The 21368-nt window shown below is 42.6% G+C and overlaps 1 protein-coding gene across 1 annotated transcript in view; it reads left to right on the top strand.

The window, feature by feature from the left end:
• The window catches only part of EIF4B (eukaryotic translation initiation factor 4B), a 21566-nt gene extending 587 nt beyond the window's left edge, over positions 1 to 20979 (top strand). Inside the window, exons 2-15 of the mRNA XM_080939405.1 lie at positions 6159 to 6296; positions 8148 to 8356; positions 8652 to 8768; positions 9752 to 9806; positions 10269 to 10403; positions 12426 to 12563; positions 12656 to 12826; positions 13617 to 13845; positions 15375 to 15472; positions 16654 to 16867; positions 17347 to 17402; positions 18410 to 18515; positions 18711 to 18783; positions 19090 to 20979. Coding sequence (XP_080795531.1) covers positions 6159 to 6296; positions 8148 to 8356; positions 8652 to 8768; positions 9752 to 9806; positions 10269 to 10403; positions 12426 to 12563; positions 12656 to 12826; positions 13617 to 13845; positions 15375 to 15472; positions 16654 to 16867; positions 17347 to 17402; positions 18410 to 18515; positions 18711 to 18783; positions 19090 to 19170 — 1820 coding nt within the window. The 3' untranslated portion in view covers positions 19171 to 20979. The remainder of the gene's footprint in view (positions 1 to 6158; positions 6297 to 8147; positions 8357 to 8651; positions 8769 to 9751; positions 9807 to 10268; positions 10404 to 12425; positions 12564 to 12655; positions 12827 to 13616; positions 13846 to 15374; positions 15473 to 16653; positions 16868 to 17346; positions 17403 to 18409; positions 18516 to 18710; positions 18784 to 19089) is intronic.
• Positions 20980 to 21368: the final 389 nt, after the last annotated feature.

The raw sequence follows: 21368 nt of genomic DNA, 5'->3' as shown, positions 1-21368 counted from the left end.
GGACTCCAGATGGGAAGCCCGGACGGACTTGGGTTTTGCTCATTTATGACCTTGTACTTTAAGCTTTAGTCGGTTTTGGAGCGTGGCTCGTCTGCTGTACTCCAAGCGAACGCATATTAGGTTTGGTCCTACTACAGTTGGGGGTAGGGAACCCAGTGTGCGCCCACGTGTTAGGGAAGAGCTGTAGGGATGGACACCTAGATTCTCTTGTGCCTTTTTCTTTCCACCTCTGATTCAACCAGCAGTTTTTACTGAGTGCAGCCTATATGTCAGGCAGAGGTGGGGAACGAGATCGGGGCGATGCATTATATGAAGCTTACATATTAAGAGGGTAGTTTTAGTGCTTTTGTCATTTTCCCAGATAAGTGGGAAACTTCCAGAGGGTGCTATTAAAATAGTGGCAGGAGGTTCTGCGGTTGTTTTGCTTTTCTAGTGAAATATATATTCACTGTGTTGCAAATGAGATTTGTTTGGGGGGAGATTGTTTCTGGTTATGTGTGTGTTTTGTTTTCTTTTTGCATTTGCAGGTGGACCTGTGTGAATGCTAGTGGGCTTTTAAACACCTAACGTTGGTTTTGGTTTAGAAAATACAGTTTATTTCTTATAGCATGACTTGTCTTTTAGATTGCTGTCTCTAAACTATGAGACAAGGTCCCTCTTATTTAGCTCTGACTGTCCTGTAGCTAACCGTGTAGTTAGGCTTGCCTCGGGATTGTTGGAGTAAAAGTGTTTTAACACCACACTGGGCAACATTCATTATCTTAACCAGAAGTCCATCTTTTCTAATATTACAAGGAATTAGGTTATGTCTTTGGGAAACTTTCTCACTGAATTAAGATGCATTTGACCATAAGAACTTTTATTCCTCCCCCTGCATTGTTGAACATTGAACCAGAGCTTATGAACATGCTAGGCAAGCACTCTAAGCTAAATCCCCAACACTGGGTATAACAGCTTTTGTTAGTATAGCACTTAATTGAACAAGCCTGTGAGATCATTAAAGAATTGATGAGGAAAAATTGCTCCAAGATTTGTTGAAGGTCACATTGTTAGCAGGTAGCAGATCAGAATCACAGTCCTAGAAACTACAGGCTTCTAGGCTCATTAAGATGTTAAGTACTAAGTTGGAGTCGCTGGTTAAAAGTATCATCTACAAATTAATGGATTTTAATCGGTGAAAAATACTCCTTGGCCTACCGTTTGGTGTCTTAACTAAGTGAAAAGTGTAGAGATTCTTTAGTGGTGAATGACATAGCTGGACTAGGGAGATAGCTCAGGGTTTGGGGCACTTGATGCCAATGCAGTCAAAGAATCCATGTGGTGGAGGCCAGCGCACACTCCTGCAAGTTGTCCTTTAACCTATGTGCAATTAAAAAAAAAGTCAAAAGCTAGAAGAGAAAAAGATACCTGCCTGGTAAGCTGTGTGTTTTATTCTGTGTGTTGATTGTGGACCACTGGTTTACAGGGCTTCTCTAGTGGTGTCCCCTTCTTTAAAAATCTGTTCTCCTAGGAAGGTCTCCACTTCAGGAAATGTAGATTGGTTTGTTACCTCAGCACAAGTTTACCTTTTACTTGACTTTGGAATTGATAACAACTCTTAACTCTGATTGAGTGACCACTGTGCCCCGAGTTGGAAAAGGGTCTTAAGTTTTCTTTATAAAAATACCAGATATTAAAATAAAGTTTAAAAAAAATACCAGATACAACTCAATCACTATTTGGTAAATAAAATGAAAAATGTTTGAAACAATACCAGTTTCCTTGTAACCCACTTCTAATCTTAGTGTCTTAGAGCTGACTGGCAAATGAAGATTCTTTAAGTTTCTAGGAAACTTGAACCTAGATAGGTAATTCTTTAGTTGCATCTTTAAAAGAAGACTTAAATCTATGAGGGTGTAGCTGAACAACTTAGCTCACCTGTCATCCCAGCACTTGGGATGTTGAGGCTGGAGGATTGCCATAGTTCCAGGTTAGCCTAGACTAGTGAGATCCTGCCTCAGAAAAAAAGGCTTTAGTTTTTATTGTGGCTATGTGAGTTTTAAAGTGAGCTACCTCAGTTGCTTCATTTGTAAATGGACAGTTTGTCTGCAAGTAAGAAATCATGTTTGATACAGGTTACTTTAAAATTGTAGCTAGTATGTATAAGATGTGCCTAGATTTCAATTGACATGACAGGAATGCTGTGGGGGTGTTTCTCTGGTTTTGCAGTGAGACAGTGTATTAAATAGTTGCTTTTACAGTGTTGGTCTTCATAGTGAAACAGTTTCAAGAACTGGAGTTACATGTATGCAAATTACCTTTTTGCAGAATACAGGGTATTTGTTGCTCTGCAAGGATACTTAGATCAAGAAGTTAAATATTGAGTATTGTCAGTTGAAGGAAAACTTTCAGATTGTAAAAGTGTGTGTGTGTTAATAATAGCTTTGAGATATAATTTACAGGGAGCTGTGTTTTAAGGATCAGGGATGAAAGAATTGAATGGGTTGATCAATGAGTGGCAAAGACTGCATTCTTGAAGAAGTAAAAAAAAAAAAAAAAGAGCTAATCTTTTTTTTTTGTTTGTCTTTTGAGACAGGTTCTTTGTAGACCCGGCTGGCCTTGAACATAGAGAGGTCCTTCTGCCTCTACCTCCACCTCCTAAGTGCTGGAAATAAAGGTATATGCAGGCACACCTGGCCTTAAAGTTACAGTGACTTTATTTTTAATTGTATATATGTGTTTAAATATGGATTTATGCTCTGGGTACTGGAAACTGAACTTGATTCCTAGGCAAGAGCAGTCCACAGTCTCAATGGCTGACCTATCTTTCTAGCCCCCCCCCCCCCACACACAGTTGACATCTTTTAAACATGCAAGACCCCTAATGTTAGAAGATCAAACATGGAGGGTTTTGATAACTTGTCAGCAAAATACACTGCTATCTCACTTTATTCTCATTTTAGGGTCAACCTTTAAAACCTGCTGCTTATGTAGGTCTGAGTTATTATGCAGCCACATTAAATGAGAGATCTTTTTAGAAGACTTTAGTCTTGAAGACTCCACATCTGGCGATGGTTTCTCAGCTAAATTTGGTGGGGAAAGGAGCAGTAAGGATGTTAAAGGGAGAAGTGATGACCCAAAAGGAATTTTTAAAAATAGCAGTGGGGTTTTTTTTTTTTTTATCAGATTGATTTTTTTGAAATTTATTTACTTATTTTATGCATATGAGTACACTGTAGCTGTCCTCACACTCCAGAAGAGAGGGCATCAGATCCCATTACAGATGGCTGTGAGCCACCAGGTGGTTGATGGGAATTGAACTCGGGGACCTTTGGAAGAGCAGTCAATGCTCTTTCTTAACCGCTGAGCCATCTCTCCAGCCCAAGTAGCAGCATTTTTCTGTAAATGTTTTATTGGTACTCTTTAGCTTATTTTGAATGGGATTTTTGTTTTTCTAAACTTCAGAGGTTAGGAGTTGAGAAACCCTAATCTACAAGTTGATTTAATTAAGCCAAATCATTTCAAAGGGTAGATTAGTTCTAGACTATGCTGTGGTAATGGAAGATAAAGACTAAAATAATGTGGCAGAGAGATGACAGTGGTTAAAAGTACTTGATGCTCTTGCAGAGGATCTGAGTTCAATTCCCTTCTCCCGGGCAGTGGCTCACAATTATCTGTAATGCCACTCACAATACAAATACATTAGCAAAATGCTCAGACATGTAGTCTTTTAAAGATTGTCTACCTTATATTGCATCAAGTGATTTATTGTTGGTTAACCCAGTGGCCAAAAGTGCACAAAGTCCCTGGGTTCAATCCCCAGCATCCACCATGTCAGCATGGTGTGGTGGTGCGTGCCTGTGATCACAGTACTGAGGAAGGAGTTGGAGGCAAGAAAATCAGAATTCAAGGTCATTCTTGGCTACACAGGCAGCTCATGGCCCACTGGAGATGCATGAACAGGGGGCACAAACCTTACACATGTCTGTGTGAATTGGAGCAAAGCAGAGGGCTTTAGGGTCCAGCCTCTGGTGAATATTTTCAAACAGTTAACTGTAGCTCAATTCAGTGGTCAGACCTTGATACTCTAGCCTTAGAATTTGAGATGTGGCACAGTCAAGAGCTGGTTCAGAGGGACAGAAGGGACTGAGGATCATGTGATCTGGCTGATACACTGTCAATTTTAGAGTCATTAGCATTAAGTCACTTTTAAAAAGGACTGATTAATAGCCATCTTCTCTTTGTGCTTTTGCAGTGGGTTCAATTGGGTTGAACATTCAGCCTCTAACACTTGAGGCTGTTACATACATGATGCTGTCTGTAGCATTCATAGCAAAACAGGCACCTTTATTTTCTTCCAACAGTTTTTGAATTTGAGAAAGTAACTTTCTACTAAGCATTAGTGTATCAAGTTAGAATATTCTCTTGGGTTGAAAATTTGGTGAGAATTGAAAGGATTGTTAGAAACCATGAAGCTGCTAGGTGAACCTGTCCTTTTAACCTCCCAGCACTTGAGGCAGAGGCAGGCAGAGCTCTGTCAGTATGTAGCCAGCCAGGACTACAACAGTCACTATCAACGCTGGCCTCAAACTTGTAATCCTCCTGCTTCAGCCTTCACAGTGCTGAGATAACAGGCATATTCCAACCCAACCATGTAGGATATTTTTGGTTTGTTGTTGGTCAGTTCTAGAATTCCTCCTGGTCCCTTAAATTATCTGTTGACTGGTTATTTGTATCCCTTTTAATTAAATGCTTTCAAATGCCACTGGGGGCAGCAGGCATTTTACCATGGCTATGATAATCTGACAGACGTTATACCCTATTTGCTGTCATAGGAAGAGTCCTTTATGTTCTAGGAAAATAACTGAGATATTTATGAGTCTTCCTTGTGGTTTTTTTTTTTTTTTTAACAAGTAGACAGCACACACAAAGTGCCATATATAGAGGGTGTTATGTACAAATGGGAACTGTGTTTTCCCTTTGTATTTAAGGAGCCACGACTGTACAAGTTTTATCCATATAGGTGTTTTGCCTACATGTTTGAATTCAAAGGGGCCAGATCCCCTGGAATTACGAGTGCTGGGAACTGATTTTGGGTCTTCTGGAAGGACAACAGCAAATGGCTCTTAATGGCAGAGCCACCCATCCAGTCTGCTAGTCTTACTTTTCAGAAAGCACTTTATTACAGGAATGGTAAAACAAAAACACCTGAATCTCTGAACTCAATCTTAACTTAGTTTACACAGCAACCTTTTCCTGTTGTAAGTCATTTCTAAATTAAATTTTCTTTGGTGTTTCAAGCTTTCTCTGTAGACCAGGCTGACCTCCAGCTTACTTAGATCCTCCTGCCTCTTCCTCAAGTGCTGGAATTAAAGGCATGTGGCACCACCATCTTGCTAAAATTTCAAATGGGACTGGGGAGTATAGTTTATTGTAGAGCCTTTGCCTTACTTGTCTGTCTGTATTAGTAATATATGAAGACTGTCTTCATTGTAGCCATGTTTCCCAGATGGTATTAGTTGACAGCTTTCCCTTTCTATGCTGAATGTGCACATGGACATAAGAAGCATTTACTGTTACTGTGATTTTGTGGGACAGGGTCTCATGTATTCCAGGCTGGCCTCAGAGTCACCCTGTAGTGATGATGGCCTCACTCCATCACTACTTCTGATCTTCCATCCTCTGCCTGCTTAGTCTAGCAGTTCAAGTTTATCCTGCCGCACCCAGTTTATATAGTGGTAAGGATTAAACCCAGGACTTCATGCTCCCTATGCTAACAAATGAGCTATTTACAACATACACAGTCCTCCTGCCTCAGATATTATGCCTGACTTCTTGAGTATTAGGTTGTTTTCTCCATGTTTATATCTGCATAACAATTCATTTATGATGTGAATTCCATGATCCTTGTTGATTTTTTTTTCTTAAGTTACTTATTTTATTTGTATGAATACACTGCAGCTGTCTTCAGACACACCAGAAGAGGGCATCAGATCTCATTACAGATGGTTGTGAGCCACCATGTCCTTGCTGGGAATTGAACTCAGGACCTCTGGAAGAGCAGTCAGTGCTACTAACCACTGAACCATCTCTCCAGCCCTGTTGATTTAAGTGTCTTTAATGGTTCAAAATAAGTTTTAAGTACCTACTTGTTCTTGAGTAATCTCTCTCTCTTTCAGCAAAAAAGAAGAATAAGAAGGGGAAGACCATCTCCCTAACAGACTTTCTAGCTGAGGATGGGGGAACTGGTGGAGGAAGCACCTATGTCTCCAAACCAGTCAGCTGGGCTGATGAAACAGACGATCTGGAAGGAGATGGTAATTTCCCTTTGTTGTCCTTGGAACTGTCATTGTGCTTAAATTAGAAGTTCACTGGTTTTTAGATAACATGGTGTTCCATGATTTTCTTCATTTGTGATTGGAAAATAATCTTTGTACAGCCTGAAATTTTTTGTGTTTGGGGTATTGGGTTTAATCTCTGGTTGACTCTCAAACTAAAGTGAACTTTCAGAATAATTACATGCTAGTCCTGGCTATTTATTAAGACTGAGTAGCAAGGTGTGGCGGTGCGCTCCTTCAGTCCCAGCTCCTGTCTGTTACTGGCTACTCTGAATGTGCAAGACTAGCCAAGAGACACATCATGACTGTTCTGTATTTCCCATGTAGTTAGATAATTCCCATTACTTTGCCTCAGCCTGTTTTCACCTCAACTTGATGCCAGCAGTTGAGTGTACACAACTTAGCTGATTGCATAGTGATATAAGGAAAACCTAAAGTTTCTGTGGTGTTTTGCTTTATTGATTGATTGGGTGTGTGTTTGGGAGTGTGATCTCACTATGAAGCCTTGACTGACCCAGAACCCATAGAGAGCATGTCCAGGAGAGCTGAAGTCAAGCTATGTTTGTATTTCGGAAAAGGTCTCCTGTAGTCCATCTGACCTGGACTTGGTATATTTTCCAGAAGGCTCATCTCAAGCTTTCAGAGACCTGCTCACAGCTGCCTCCTTTAGTACTAGTTACAGGCAGGCATACCACATCTGAGTTGGGTTTTTTTTTTATATATATATATTATGATATTACAACTTTATCAGTTTAACAACCTCTTTTTCCCTCTAAAAGTAGGAGATTTTATATAGGTTATACTCTACATGTTGAAACTAAATACAGATTTAGGGACCAGAACTAGGATAGATGATTTTGTTTAAGTTTTAGGGGAAGACAAACTTTGAAGAAGGCCTGGTAAGGTGGTACGTAGCTGTAACTTCTGGGATTGGGAGGTAGAGACACTCTGTCTCTAAAAAACAGAGGCTCCAGGGGCAGAAAACACAAGACCCAGACAGACAGTCCAGTGGTTTACCCCAGGGGTGCTTAGTAGTAGGCTTAGGGTATTGTCTGCAATTGAGCTTCATTTTCTGTAGATAGAAGAGTATTGCAGACTTGTTGAGATAGTGTAATAAATACATGAAGGGTTTGGTTCATAGCATTCCTTAAATGAGTACAGTAAGAGCAGGCTGAGCCCTCAAAGAGAGGCCTGAGAGTCATGAAAATCGTTTTTGTCTCTTTGTTTACTTTTTTTTTTATGTGTAATACTGTGCCTGTTGGATCCCCTGGAACTGGGCTTACAGATGTTTGTGAGCCACCATGTGGGTGTTTAGGAATTAAACCTGAGACCTGCAAGAGCAACAGATGCTCTTAACTGCTGCACCATCTAGCAACCTCTCTTTGTTCAGTCTTGATTATAACACCTTAGAAGTGTTTTCCTTTTGTCTTTGCTTCAAAGGCACAGCCTTTACACAGCCTTGTTTTGGCTTGGCTTGGTGTTGGCATGAATCTCTGGCTCTAATCTTATATGTGTGTGGATTCATGGGGGTTGGCTTTTTTTAGACTAATCATCTGTACTCTTGGCTGTGCTGGAACTTACTTTGTAGACCAGACTGGCCTTAAACTCAGAAATTTAAAGGCCACTACCTCCCAGCTTGTGTTTTTTGATACAGAGTCTCTTTATGTAGTACTGACTGGCCTGGAACTCACTGTAAATACTGGGCTGGTCTCAGACTTTGAGCCAGCCTCTATTATGCCTGCTGGGTTTGGGGTTTTGAGATGGTCTCGGTTTGGAAAGTGCTCTGCCATGCTTAGCTTCATAACTCCCTTTTGTCTGCTCCTGTCCTAGTGTCGACAACTTGGCACAGTAACGATGACGATGTGTACAGGGCCCCTCCAATCGACCGTTCCATCCTTCCCACTGCTCCACGGGCTGCTCGGGAACCCAATATCGACCGGAGCCGTCTTCCTAAGTCGCCACCCTACACTGCTTTCCTAGGGAATCTGCCCTATGATGTGACAGAAGACTCCATTAAGGATTTCTTCAGAGGGCTAAACGTAAGTGTCCTTGTGTCAGACTGTTTGTGGAATAGTGAGAATATAGCCAAACAAACCAGTTGTGGGATGGGCCACAGAGCAAGGCAGCAGAGTCTAAGATGCAAGAAATACCTTAATTTTGTTTTAAGGGTTAAATTACTATGGTTTGAAAGGTGTGGGCTAGTGAGTAATTCTATCCCTCTACCAGTTTTTCTTGTAGAGACATCCAGGTTCTTGTATGCTCTTCAAAGAAATTATATATATGCTGATCACTTTGTTTGGGTTTGTGGTTTGTTTATTTTTGTTTCTTTTTCAGATCAGTGCTGTACGCTTACCACGAGAACCCAGCAATCCAGACAGGTTGAAAGGTTTCGGCTATGCAGAGTTTGAGGATCTGGATTCTTTGCTCAGTGCTCTGAGTCTCAATGAAGAGGTAACGAAATTAAGAGTTGGGGTGAGGGGAGCTAGAGAGAGGGCTCAGCCTTTAGGAGCTCTGGTTGCTCTGCCAAAGGACCTGGTTTTAATTCTCAGCACCCACATGGCAGCTCACAACCATCAGTAACATCAGTAACACCTTCCCTCAGACAGACATTGCAGACAGGCAAAAAGAAAGTGGGGGTGAGGGATGGGCACTATTTGTTATTAGCTGAACCAAGTCACTCCTGATATCGTTTGAGGTGCAGTGATTTCAATGGAATTTTAGGGAAGGAACCCAATATATATCAGATTTCTAATAAACCTACTTACTGCTTTATATTAGCTCTAGGGTTTTACTTTTTAAAAATAAACTGCCTTTATAAATGTAGAGAAACAAGTAAGCTGGGTTCAATTAAAGTGTATCTGTTCAGGGCTGAGATTTAACTCCAGAATTCCATAAGCTACATCAACCATTTGGTATAATTGTAAATAAACAGCTCTTAGGAATATTTTCACTAAATAATAATGATTGGATGCTATAATCTGTATCAGATAAGGTTAAAATTCATGGGTAGAGCCAGACTTCCTGGTTCATGCTGTACTCTCAGCTCAGTGTATTTGAAGGGTAATTTGGAAAGGGGAAGTCAAGAACTGAGTGAACCTGGAGGCAGCAGTCTTCAGTGTTCTGCTGCTGTGTTGTGGCCTCTTTATTTGAATAAATAATTTCTTAGGTATTTTAATTGTCCTTTTTCTTTGGAAGCTGGGTCTTCCTATATATATTCTAGGCTGGCCTGGAACTTGGAGTGCCTCTTGTCTGCTTCTTGGGGCTATAGTTACAGGCTTGTTAGCTGATTGAGAATTACTTTCATTACACTAAACAGTTAACGTCAGTATTTATGTATTGGGCTTTGGAAAAATGAAAGAACTAACTTTAATTTTTCAAGTTCTTATAACTTTTTAGGCTAACAAGGGTCAGTTAACAGGATCCTGTGCTCTCAGTCTCTAGGTAACAGGAGAATTCGAGTGGATGTTGCTGATCAAGCACAGGATAAAGGTAAGAAAACTGGTAGAACTTTCCAGTTTGGTGTAGTGGTCCTAGGGAGTAGCAAGTCCTGTATTCAGTTTTCAACCAGTTTTGTTCCACGAAACTTGAGGCATTCTTAAAGATTTGCCTCAGACAAAAGGACTTGTGCTGATACCCAGTGAGTGCAATTCAGTGGTTCACTGTCTCCTTCAGATTTCAAGCCACTGATTATCCTTTGACCTTATAATTAAAACCTGTAATTAGATTTGTCGTCTAGCAGCTTGAGCTAAATATGATACAGATAAATATTAACTAGAGTACGTTTGAAGAAGAGAATGGATATCTTACCTGGAGAGAGCAACTGCAAGGCCTGGGCTGCTTTGGGATGCCAGCACATTTGAAAATAGAAGCGAAGCCATGGGTGGGATGTGAAGAGCTGTGTGCAAAGTAAGTGGTGTCTGGGAGCCGACTTGTTTGGTTTTCTGTCTGCAGACAGGGATGACCGTTCTTTTGGTCGAGATAGAAATCGGGATTCTGACAAAACAGACACAGACTGGAGGGCCCGTCCCGCCACAGACAGCTTTGATGACTACCCACCTAGAAGAGGCGACGATAGCTTTGGAGACAGTAAGTTCAGGTTTTTTTTATTGTTTCTTGGGTCTATTTGATAATGGAACATTAGCAGTTAGGTGGGGAACAACTTACAAAGTTAGTTTCTCTTGAGTTTTGGGGGAAGGGTATTTTGATAATATAAGTTGTTGACAAATGCAGAAAAGGAATTTGATAAGTTCCTAATTTAAAAAAAATTTAGCAGAAAGTACAGGCATTTTTCTTTGGACATGGTTGTTTATAAAATAGAGTGTCTGGGACAAAAGAGAGGCAGTAGCTTGGTCACTTCGACTTAAAGTCCTTATCAAACAGCAAGAGCGCCTGAGTGGGATAAAAGTCACATGAGAGGTGAGGATAGCAGATCTTTGCTGACTTCTCAGTGGGTCTGCTTCAAACCCTGTTGCCAAACAACACAGGCCTACTTACACACAGGAAACTCACAGAAAAGGCTAAACGCTTATTTAAATTTCATCAGAAGATTCTATGTGGAAGCAGCCAGGAATTGCCCCGTGACTATAGTTGTGATTAGTTTTTAAGGGTGACTTTCAGAAAACTTAAAATTCATTTGCTTAAAAATATGATAACTAAGGGTGGAGAGATGGCTCAGTAGTTAAGAGCCCGCACTCTCTGCTCTTCCATTTCTGAGTTCAATTCCCAGTAACCATATAGTGACTCACAACCATCTATAATGGGATCCGATGCCCTCTTCTGGCACACAGGTGTACAGGCAGACAAAGCACTTACAAAAGATTAAATCTTAAGAAAAAATAGTGACTATACTTTGTGCTGAAGACAGTATACAAAGAACATTTTCACTGACCACTGGCAACAGTGGAAAGGACTGGATAGTGTGTTGTGAGTGAAGGTGAAATACAGCCTCATATTTGCCATTTAAGTCAGGGTTAAAAAATCCTTATGGGTAAAGTGATTACCCATCTTAAAATATGTTTAAAATGATCATAAAGGCTTGAAAATAATGGAATTATTTATAGCGCAACATGCATGCAGTAGCAAGAATAAAATTTGAGGGGGAAAAACCTTTAAAAACAGTACTATATGTGTTTGTTTTTGAGGTGGGTTCACTGTGTAGTATTGGCTGGCCTGGGACTCAGTCTGCCTGCATAACCCTACTGTGGGTTGAGATTAAAATTATGTGCCTGTACAACACCTCCAGGTTTTATTTTGTCAGGTGTGGTGGCACATGCCTGTATTCCCAGCACTGGAGAGGCAGATGCAGATAAAGGTCAAGGCTGGCCTGGTTTACAAAGCAAGTTTAAGTACAGCAAAAAGGGAGAAAAAAATTGTGGGGGGGGTGCACTTGAGTACAGAACTCACAGGCCAAAGGGGGGAGGCATTGGATACCTAAACTAAGAGCAGTATGTACTTCTAGCATTGGACAGACACATTTTTAAGAGACATTTATTGATTGCCTAGCCAACCCTCAGCGGGAGTTGAGGTCAGAGAACAGCTTTGAGAGTGTTTCTTTCCTCCGTGTGGGGAAGGAGCCTGATCTGCTGAGTCATCTCTGGCCCTTGTGCCAAACTTCAGCATAGAAAATCCCAGCTGTAGTCTGTCTTGTGCTTAAATGTATTTAAGCATGGTGTTCTAGGATTTGTTACAGGATAAATGGACATTTATCATCACCTCACCCACCCAAGAAAAGCATGTTAAACTAGCAAAACAACCTGTTGTGGGGTTGGCTATTTGACAGAAAAATAACTTTGAAGTCCATCCTGCTGCCTAACATCCCAATGGTGATGTGGTCTTTTGAATTAAACCTAGAGCTACATGTGTGCTTGGCGAGCAAGCAAGCATTCCGCCAAGTGAGCTTCAATGCTAGTGCCCATCAGGGATTTTTTTTTTTTTTTTTTTTTTTTTTTTTTTTTTTTTTTTAAAGAAACAGATACTGAGAAATTTTCTAAGTCAGTACAGATGGTTCTGGTTTGGGGGTGTGGTCAAACCAGGCTGGCCCATTGTGAATAGAACTCAAATTGATCTAGTGAGCTACCGCACTTGTTACCTATTTTCTTTTCTTTCTAGAGTATCGAGATCGTTACGATTCGGACCGGTATCGGGATGGGTATAGGGACGGATATCGGGACGGCCCACGCAGAGACATGGACCGCTATGGAGGCCGGGATCGCTATGATGACCGAGGCAGCAGAGACTATGACCGAGGTAGTCACAATGCTCAGTGGAAAACACTTCTCAAGAATTTTCTTTGCTTTTTTTCCCTTTCTGTGTGACCACAATTTGAGGTCTGTCGTTAGGCTATGACTCCAGGATAGGCAGTGGTAGGAGAGCCTTTGGAAGTGGGTACCGGAGGGACGATGACTACAGAGGAGGTGGGGACCGCTATGAAGACCGCTATGACAGACGGGACGATCGGCCGTGGTCCAGGGATGATCACTCTCGGGACGATTACCGGCGTGATGACAGAGGTACTTCTCTCTCCATGGAGCAGAGCTAGAAAGCTGTTCGCGGGTATAAAGGAGGCGGCAGAGCACAGTACAGCTGATGGGGGTGGCAGTGTGAAGAGAGCCCGTTGTCTCCATCTTGAATGCCTTTCCATATCGATTTTCAGTTAGAATTTAATGATTAGTAGGAGAGGAAGAAACAGACATTTTTCTGTTGCACTATTAATAAGAAAAATGAAAGTCCCAGCCATTAATCATTACTGATTAATTTTCAGAGGTTAACTCTGAAAATTTACTGAAACAAAGCACTGTCACATTCAGCTCTGATAGGTGTGAGGAATAAACAACCACCACCTAGGGTAAGTGTGGCAGCGCTATCAGAGAGTTTAATCAGGAAGAAAAATGGTCTTGTTAGGTGACACAGCTCGATTAAATTTTAGGTCACTTTTGAAAGTACTCTGATGAATTGGAAAGAGAAGGAAATTGGACTACTTAAAATTCTATACAAAAACTGTAAGAACTAAATGGAGCCTCCCTTGGCTGGTGAGATCGCTTAGTGTCTAATGTGCCTGCCATGCAGCTGTGAGACTGTGGTTCGGATCTCCAGTGCTAAGGAGCGTGTTCACCTGTGTCTCTAATATACACACCTCTAAAATCTTCCCTGTCATTGATAAAAGGGTTCTTTTAACCTGTTGAAGATGTTCATCCTCAGACCAGATCCTTGGACAAGAGTCCTAAGAGTCTTAGAGTCTGGCTTTCAGCAGTCACCTTCTGGTGACTTGGAAACTGTTACTTAGAGTTTTGTTTAACTTAGGTCCCCCCCAAAGACCCAAACTGAACCTAAAGCCTCGGAGTACTCCTAAGGAAGACGATTCCTCTGCTAGCACCTCCCAGTCCAGCCGAGCGGCGTCTATCTTTGGAGGTGCGAAGCCGGTTGACACGGCTGCTAGAGAGAGAGAAGTAGAGGAGCGGCTACAGAAGGAGCAGGAGAAGCTGCAGCGTCAGCTGGATGAGCCCAAACTCGACCGCCGGCCCCGGGAGAGGTGAGGGTCAGGGAAATGTCTTTTATTGGGTAGGGTAGAGCAGTCTGTAGAGTGTAAGTGTCACACACTAAAACTTCTGTACCTTCAAGTTTTCAAAAAGACTTGTGCTACACCTGACATAATAGAAATTTGGTGGCACTTCGGAACAGAAGTAAATAAATTGTGCCTGTTGTAAAAATAGTGACCTGATTTTTTTTTTTTTTTTTTTTTATACTTGGGTGTGTGTGTATACAGAGGTCAGAGGACAATTTTGTGCATCTTCAGACTTGGCAGGAAGTGACCTACCAAGTCATCTCACTAGCCTTATATTTTGAAACAGTCACCAGACCTCACCAGAAATCACAGCCCAGTCAGGCTTTACACTCCTACCTCTGCTACCAGGTGTCGCAGGTGCCAATGTGACCTCAGCCAACTGCGTTATACTGCACACAGTGCTTTTTCTTGCTGAAGATAGCCAAGAATTATTTTGCATTTTTCTGTATGTTTTTTGTATTAATATAAGGATTGGTAGAAAAGTTGTTTGTTTTGTTTTGGGGTTTATTTGTTTTGTTTTTTGAGACAGGGTCTCTAGTTCTAGCTCTCCTAGAACTAGAATGGCCTCAGGTCTGCCTGCTTTTACCTCTTGGGATTAAAAGTATGTGCCACCATACCTGGCACACACACAAAATTAATTTTAGGATTTTTTTGAACAGTGTTTAAGTCAGGCCAATTTTGTTTTTAAGATGCATTTATGTTATGTATATGAGTACACTGTCTTCAGACACACTAGAAGAGGGCATCGGATCCCATTACAGATGGTTGTGAGCCACCATGTGGTTGCTGGGGATTGAACTCAAGACCGCTGGAAGAGCAGGCAGTGCTCTTAACCGCTGAGCCATCTCTCCAGCCCGAATTTTAGGATTTTATTAAGAAAACTCAGCAACATTCTATATGAATGACTTTCACAGTTGCATTCAGAGTAGCAGCTAACATGGAACCCTGAGGTATTTAGAACCAGCACATGAACCTACTGCGTGAAATGGTTGAAGATAAAGCCGTGTGATGGCAGTCTTCGGGCTGATCGTGTGGGTCTGAGTGGCACAGCATGAAAACCTTAGTGATTTGGTCTGGTCCTGCTGGTGTATGCTCTGAAGGGGAGGACAGGGCTCAGCACCTGGTGGGTGCTTACTACTCACTGGCCTGCTCAGTAAACTCCATTGCAGTCTAAGAAAGACTTGGCAGGGTTGGAGGGCTCATTGCTTAAAACACTGGCTGCTCTTACAAAGTCCCCGATTTTGATTCTCCTCCTCCAACCACCTGTAACTCTAGTTCCACAAGATCTCATAATGATATCTGGCATCTAGGCACCAGGGACATGCATGGTGTACAGACTTACAGGCAGACAACCCAAGCGTAAGATAGAAACAAGGTGGATAACTTCTAAGGAACAGTGTTCTAAGATTGTCCTCTGGCCTGCACATACCAAATAACAGTTTGTATCAGCGTCGTCGTGGCATTAAGTGTCTTTTCTGTTTCAATCTCGTGTGCAGGCACCCAAGTTGGCGAAGTGAAGAAACTCAGGAAAGAGAACGGTCGAGGACAGGAAGTGAGTCATCACAGACTGGGACCTCAGCCACATCTGGCAGAAGTAAGTCAGACCTGGGTGGGTGTCAGTGTCCCCGTTTTCATAGCCAGATAGGCACTTTTCTCACATTTCTTGCTTCAAGAACAGGTGCCAGAATAGATTTAATGTCACAAGAGAATATTTGTTAGATTTGCTTTTTGTGTTTAACATTTATGTTGTGGAGGAGTGGGGTCTTGTATCATGATATTACAAGGTCAGAGAAAATCCTGAAGCATTCTGTTTTCGCCAAAGAGGGTGTTTCAGTCATTGATCTCAGCAGTTTTGGTGGCAAGCCACCATACCTGCTACACATCTTGCCAGTCCCTATTTTCTGTCTCACCGGTTTAGTTATTTTTAGAGCCACCTTATTCTGCACTGGTTTCTGACCACTTGGGGTGATGTTATTTGATGATGTTTGGGCAACTTTAAAGTGGTGTTCTTGGGGGTAAATTCATTTCCTCATCAGCAAATGTAGTGTCGCAGGATCCTGGACTGCTGATTGCAGTGCCCCCTTCCTCCTTACTATGATTTGCTGTTGCTCAAGTTTCTCCTACCTCCAAGTTTACTTGTACTTGAGTCGTCCCCCCCCCCTTGAGTATTTTAAAACAGCCAAACACCAAAGTGATTTGTCACTTGAGCCAAGTGTTATAAGAGTTTTCTGGAAATGTTTCACCTTTGTTGTAACATAATGTCTTGCTCCTTCTGACCAGGTAAAGTATGATGTTGGTTGTGTAGCCACTTTGCTAGAGCTTATACCTCAAATGTAGGTGGTAACTGGGAAAGCAGGCTCCATGGTTCCAGAAAAGTTTTTATGCAAATATAAATGTGTCTGGTTTTTGTTCCCTGTAAAGGCTTCTGCTGAGCTGATGTTGAGCAGTAGTTCCTGGGCTTTAGTCTTGAGTCCCATTCACAAGAGCATATTCTCCCCACTTAAGACTGTCTTAACACACAGGCAAGTTGTAACTCCAAAAAAATAAAACAAGTGCCCATTCCTTCCAAGTAAAGACGGTTCTTTCAGGTAGCTTTTTTTCCCTTTTCTGTATCCATGAAGCACTTTTCTTTGGGTGACCTAGAAACCATTGGTTTGTGTGTAGCTATAGCTATCAGGAACCAGGTAGTGTCTGCTGATGGAGAACGTGAGGATGCTCCGTTCCCTGCTGTTAGAGTCCAGATGGACTCTGTACAGTGAGTCCCTCTTCCCACAGATACACGAAGGAGAGAGAGTGAGAAGTCTCTAGAAAATGAAACCCTCAATAAAGAAGAAGACTGTCACTCTCCAACCTCTAAGCCTCCTAAACCTGACCAGCCTCTAAAGGTAATGCCAGCCCCTCCACCAAAGGAGAATGCGTGGGTGAAGCGAAGCTCTAACCCTCCTGCTCGATCTCAGAGCTCAGACACAGAGCAGCCGTCCCCTACAAGGTGAGTAGGCCTGTAACAGCAGCTGCTTAGCTGGAGGTGCCCTGAGGGAGTGTGGCCTGTGTAATATTACAGATGAGGTTGCCTCCTGTATAATTCATACACTGTTGTCTCAAAACAGTATCTGTTTTCTTGATTTTTGTTAGCCAGTTGACATCAGTTTAATGGGTTAAGATCAGCTATGATAGGAATATTTACCACAGAAATATGTAGATATATATGTTTTGCCCTGTGACATACCTTGCTCACTTAAGTGACTTACAAATCTCTTAAATTTTTCTAAGAGAAGATTCCAACTAAACATGCTGGATTTCCAAAGCATGTAGGACTCACTTGTAGAAATGACTTCTTCCTTCACTGTCTTTCCTGTATCCTAATATTGTGGTGTGGAATGAAAATGCCGCCTACTTCATTTGGAAAATGTGTGCGCTTGTGTTGTCGTTCCTGTGAAAACTGATGGCTGTTTGCTTGCTTCATTCCAGTGGTGGGGGGAAAGTGGCTCCAGCTCAGCCCTCTGAGGAAGGACCATCCAGAAAAGGTGAGCCCATGCCGAGAGAGGCGTAGATTTTAATCCAATTGGAGTGCAAACACATCCAGGGGTTACACACAAGTTCAGTTCCCATCACCTGTGTGGTACTCAGAACCGTGAAATCTCCAGTTCTTCCAGGGCATTTGATATCCTCTTCTGACCTCAACAAGCCTCAAATATATGTGCACACACTCAGCCAGTACACATAAAATAACTAAAGAGAGACTCCAGGATTACACATCATGTAAAAAAGAATTTTTCTTTTGTTTTCTCTAGGCAGGGTTTCGCTGGGTGGCCCTGGCTATCCTGGAGCTCAGACCAGGCTGACCTCCAGCTCAAGAGATCTGCCCTGCCTAGCAAGAATACTTTTGTTTTAATGAGAGCTGCAGTTTTTTGTTTTGTTTTGAGCTCTTTGGGTCGAGTGATGACTCTTCTTGCATGTGCATAATGTATTTCAACGGGCCCCCAGTTGGCCTCTCATCTCCTTCCTGCCAAGCCCCCTCTTCCCAGCTGTCCTCTACTCTTGGCTTTTGTGAGGAATGGCCTACTGGGTTTTACTGAAGATTATAAAAGCTCCGGCACCTTAGCAGTGGCTATGCTATTGAAAGTGTCCTTCCTACCCCATCAACCTTCAACTGCCTCTATATTGTTTATGGTCTTTGAGCTCCCTTTTTCTGTCAGTAGAGAGCAGGAATGACTTCAAAGAGTTCTTGAAGTTGCCTCTTCAAGGTAAAGCTTGCCTTTGTGAGAAAATTGGACAGAATTAATGTGCCTGTCCAGGTTCGAAGTCACCATTAGTAAACCAAGGTCACTACAGAACAGTCTAGTTCCTGTTTCTGTCTTGCTTTTCTAGGTGACGTTCACTACAGTAAGTTTTAACGGGAAGAAAGGCCTTACTTAGGCAGGTTTGGAGTGGGAGTAATTCCCCTTAATATGTGTTTTTTTCATATAGCAAGAACAGGGGTGATGAGTTACTTTTTGTCTTGAATTTGGTTTTAATGATTTTGCTTAAACAGATGAAAATAAAGTTGATGGGGTGAGTGCCACAAAAGGCCAAACTGGAAACTCCAGCCGTGGTCCCGGAGATGGAGGGAACAGAGACCACTGGAAGGATTTGGATAGGTATGTCTGTGTTTTCTCACTGTTTATGAATCTTGTGTTAGATATGGAGAATCTTTATAAAGTGGTTCTTGGCTTTTTCAGGCATTGCCAGGTCTACCACTATGAACAAACTAGAGTCACTGTTAGATTTTCTGGATCTAAACATATAATGCTCTGTCCTAGCAACACTGTTGAATGGGATGTTTGTGTCTGCAGGAAGGATGGCAGAAAAGATCAAGACCCCAGATCTGCACCTGAGCCAAAGAAACCTGAGGAAAATCCAGCCTCCGTAAGTAGTGTGTGCTTGCCTCTACTTAGCTTTGCACCTGACTGCTTCTCCTTCAGTGGGAGAGTTGGAACTGAGGCAGCAGTGTCTGTTCAAACTAGTGAGGAAAGTTACGGTGGGCTTTTTTGTTGTTGACCTTTCTCGCTGAGGTCACTCTACCCCTGACCCTCCCTGGCTGCTGCACTGCAACATGCTCTCCCAGAGGAGTGCTGTGGTCTGGACTTGTTGTGCCAAGGCATGAGTGTATGTCTAGGGTTGGGGTAGGAGAGTCTTGGGCTCCCATCCATGACCTTGTCCTCTCTGTTACAGAAGTTCAGTTCTGCAAGCAAGTATGCCGCCCTGTCTGTGGACGGGGAGGAGGAGAATGAGGGAGACGACTGCACTGAGTAGACCTCCACCCTGTGCTTTGTCCTCGTCTCCACCCCGGAACATTCAAGAGCAAATCAAACCTCTATCCAGACAAGACAAAATAAACTCACCATCTCCTGAAGACCTTTCTAAACTTTTTTTTATGAAATGAAATTCTTTTGCATGCTGCTGCAGCCTCTTAAAAGTATTGAAGTAACTGGAGAATTTCCATTGTAGCCAGAGATGTGGCTACTGCTTTTGAATGGGGAAGTTGTGAATGTCTAATGATACCAAGCAGTTACCTGTGTGACCAGCGCTTGGGGCTCCATTTAGCAGAAATGCAGTGATGAGAGACTGTCACATCAGTTAGGCAGTAGAGAAAGGTGCAAGGGAGAAGTGAGATTTCTACCTTCTGATTCTTATCCTAAGGTGGCACCTGTGAATTCCCAAACATTACCTGAACAAATTTCCCATCCTTAGAAAGGTAGCTCTAGTCTCTCAAGCTGTTCCAGTCTCCAGGAGGCTGCCAGCCCCTCTACTTTTGTTCTGACTTCATGGGGCCAGCCTAGGGAGAATTGTTTAATTTTTTTTTACCCCCCAAGGGGGTAGTTGGGAGTGAGTCTGCAGGCCACTAACAAGTAGCACCGCTTGGGGACCAAAATGAATGGGAAACTCAATCGTGGTTTGAAAAGCTTTGGCAAGGTGATAATTACATTTTATACCCAGGTAGTAAGGGAATTGGTGTGACTCCAGTAAATACAGGAATAGAGTGGTCATTTCTGGATGAGGGAGCACTTAGAGGCAGTGGGGAGGTTCTGGTCTTCTGTATCCTGGTGTTGCCCCTTCTAAACAGTCCTTCCTAGAGGTTCAGACTTATCCACATCCTTTGAAGCCCTTGTCACTCTGGCCATCTCATGCTCTCCATGACACTTAGCCTCCCACAGACAGTGTGTCTTGGCTACAAGAAGCTTCAGCCTGAGAACTCACTGCTTTTCTCAAGCAAACCAGCTCTGTGCTACCTTTGATTCCTGCCCTTGTGCCTGTTCAGCTGCTCTCATCCCCAGCTGCTGGGCTTGGCTGAATAGGGCTGTGTAAATGGGGTGAGTTGGAGGCCCTTGTCCTTGGTTGGAGTGTGTTAAGGTTTCTATAAGTTCCCTTCATTGGAGCCCCTTGCCAGTGCTTGAGTTTATAATGTATGTGACCTAGGCTGTGGTTTTCTGCCTAGGAGGGTTGGCTTCTTTACTCCCCTCAAGAATAAAGGAGAATGCAAAGGTCCTGGTTTCTCTTGCAACACTGTAGCTTGACCTGTCTGTTTTGATGTGCACCTGCATCTTAGGAGTCAGCTCCAAAGATGGCAAGCCTCCCTGTTGTCAGGTACTCCAGACAAATGATACCTTGGTCCTAGGCCTGCTGTGCAGGAGCATTGGTGTCATGTGCTGCAGCAGTGGGCACAGCAAATCGCTTCTCCAATGGATTTGATTGGCTAGTAGCTAGGAAGTGGGCTTTTGCAGAGATCCCCACAGTTGAATGGGTTTTTTAAAACCGTTGCTGTAGACAGTGAGAAGGTAGTTTGCCCTCTTCATGTCTATTTCCCTTCCAGATAGTTGCACCCGAAAGACAGCTGTGTTTTCCCACTCTCCTACTTTGCTCCTCTGTTAAAATAAAAACAGGGGTTGACTTATGTCCCGCTCCTGAATACATGTAAAATTTGTACAAAAATATCTTCTATGAAAATGATTTGTAATCTGTAGACATTACTTGGGAGATGTCTTGAGATGTAAAATCCCATCCTTTGGGTTGAGGGGTTTTTTGTTTTGTTTTTCTCCAAATAAATCCAGTCTTTAAACTTGATGGTCAATGTTGCAGTCTTTCAGGCACTTCCTGTGCTCTTATTCTCCTTCCCTTCTGAATGCCGGGTCCCCATCTCCATCCTGTCTGCTGTGCACAACAGTTGCATAGCAGAGGGGTAGCCTCATCAGTGGAAATAGCCCTCTGTACACGAAGCCTGGGGTTTGCTGTCCTCGATAACTTGTTCTAACCCCCAGGTTTTTGCCTAGTGTCAACACTGCAGGCTGTGGAGAAGTGCAGATACAGGAACCACTTCATGAGATGCTAAAGACTTTTTCCAAAGCTGGTCATTGCTGAAACCAGAAAATGGGTTAGGATAGACAACCTCTACATCTGAGGGGCTTGTATTTAAGATGGGGATGCTTGTCTAGGGTTTGGTTTGATTGAGAGAT

This window comes from Micromys minutus (assembly GCF_963924665.1).
Source record: "Micromys minutus genome assembly, chromosome: 27".
Taxonomy (NCBI): Eukaryota; Metazoa; Chordata; class Mammalia; order Rodentia; family Muridae; genus Micromys; species Micromys minutus.
Note: the sequence above shows the minus strand (reverse complement) of the source record. Positions and strands in the feature narration are given on the sequence as shown.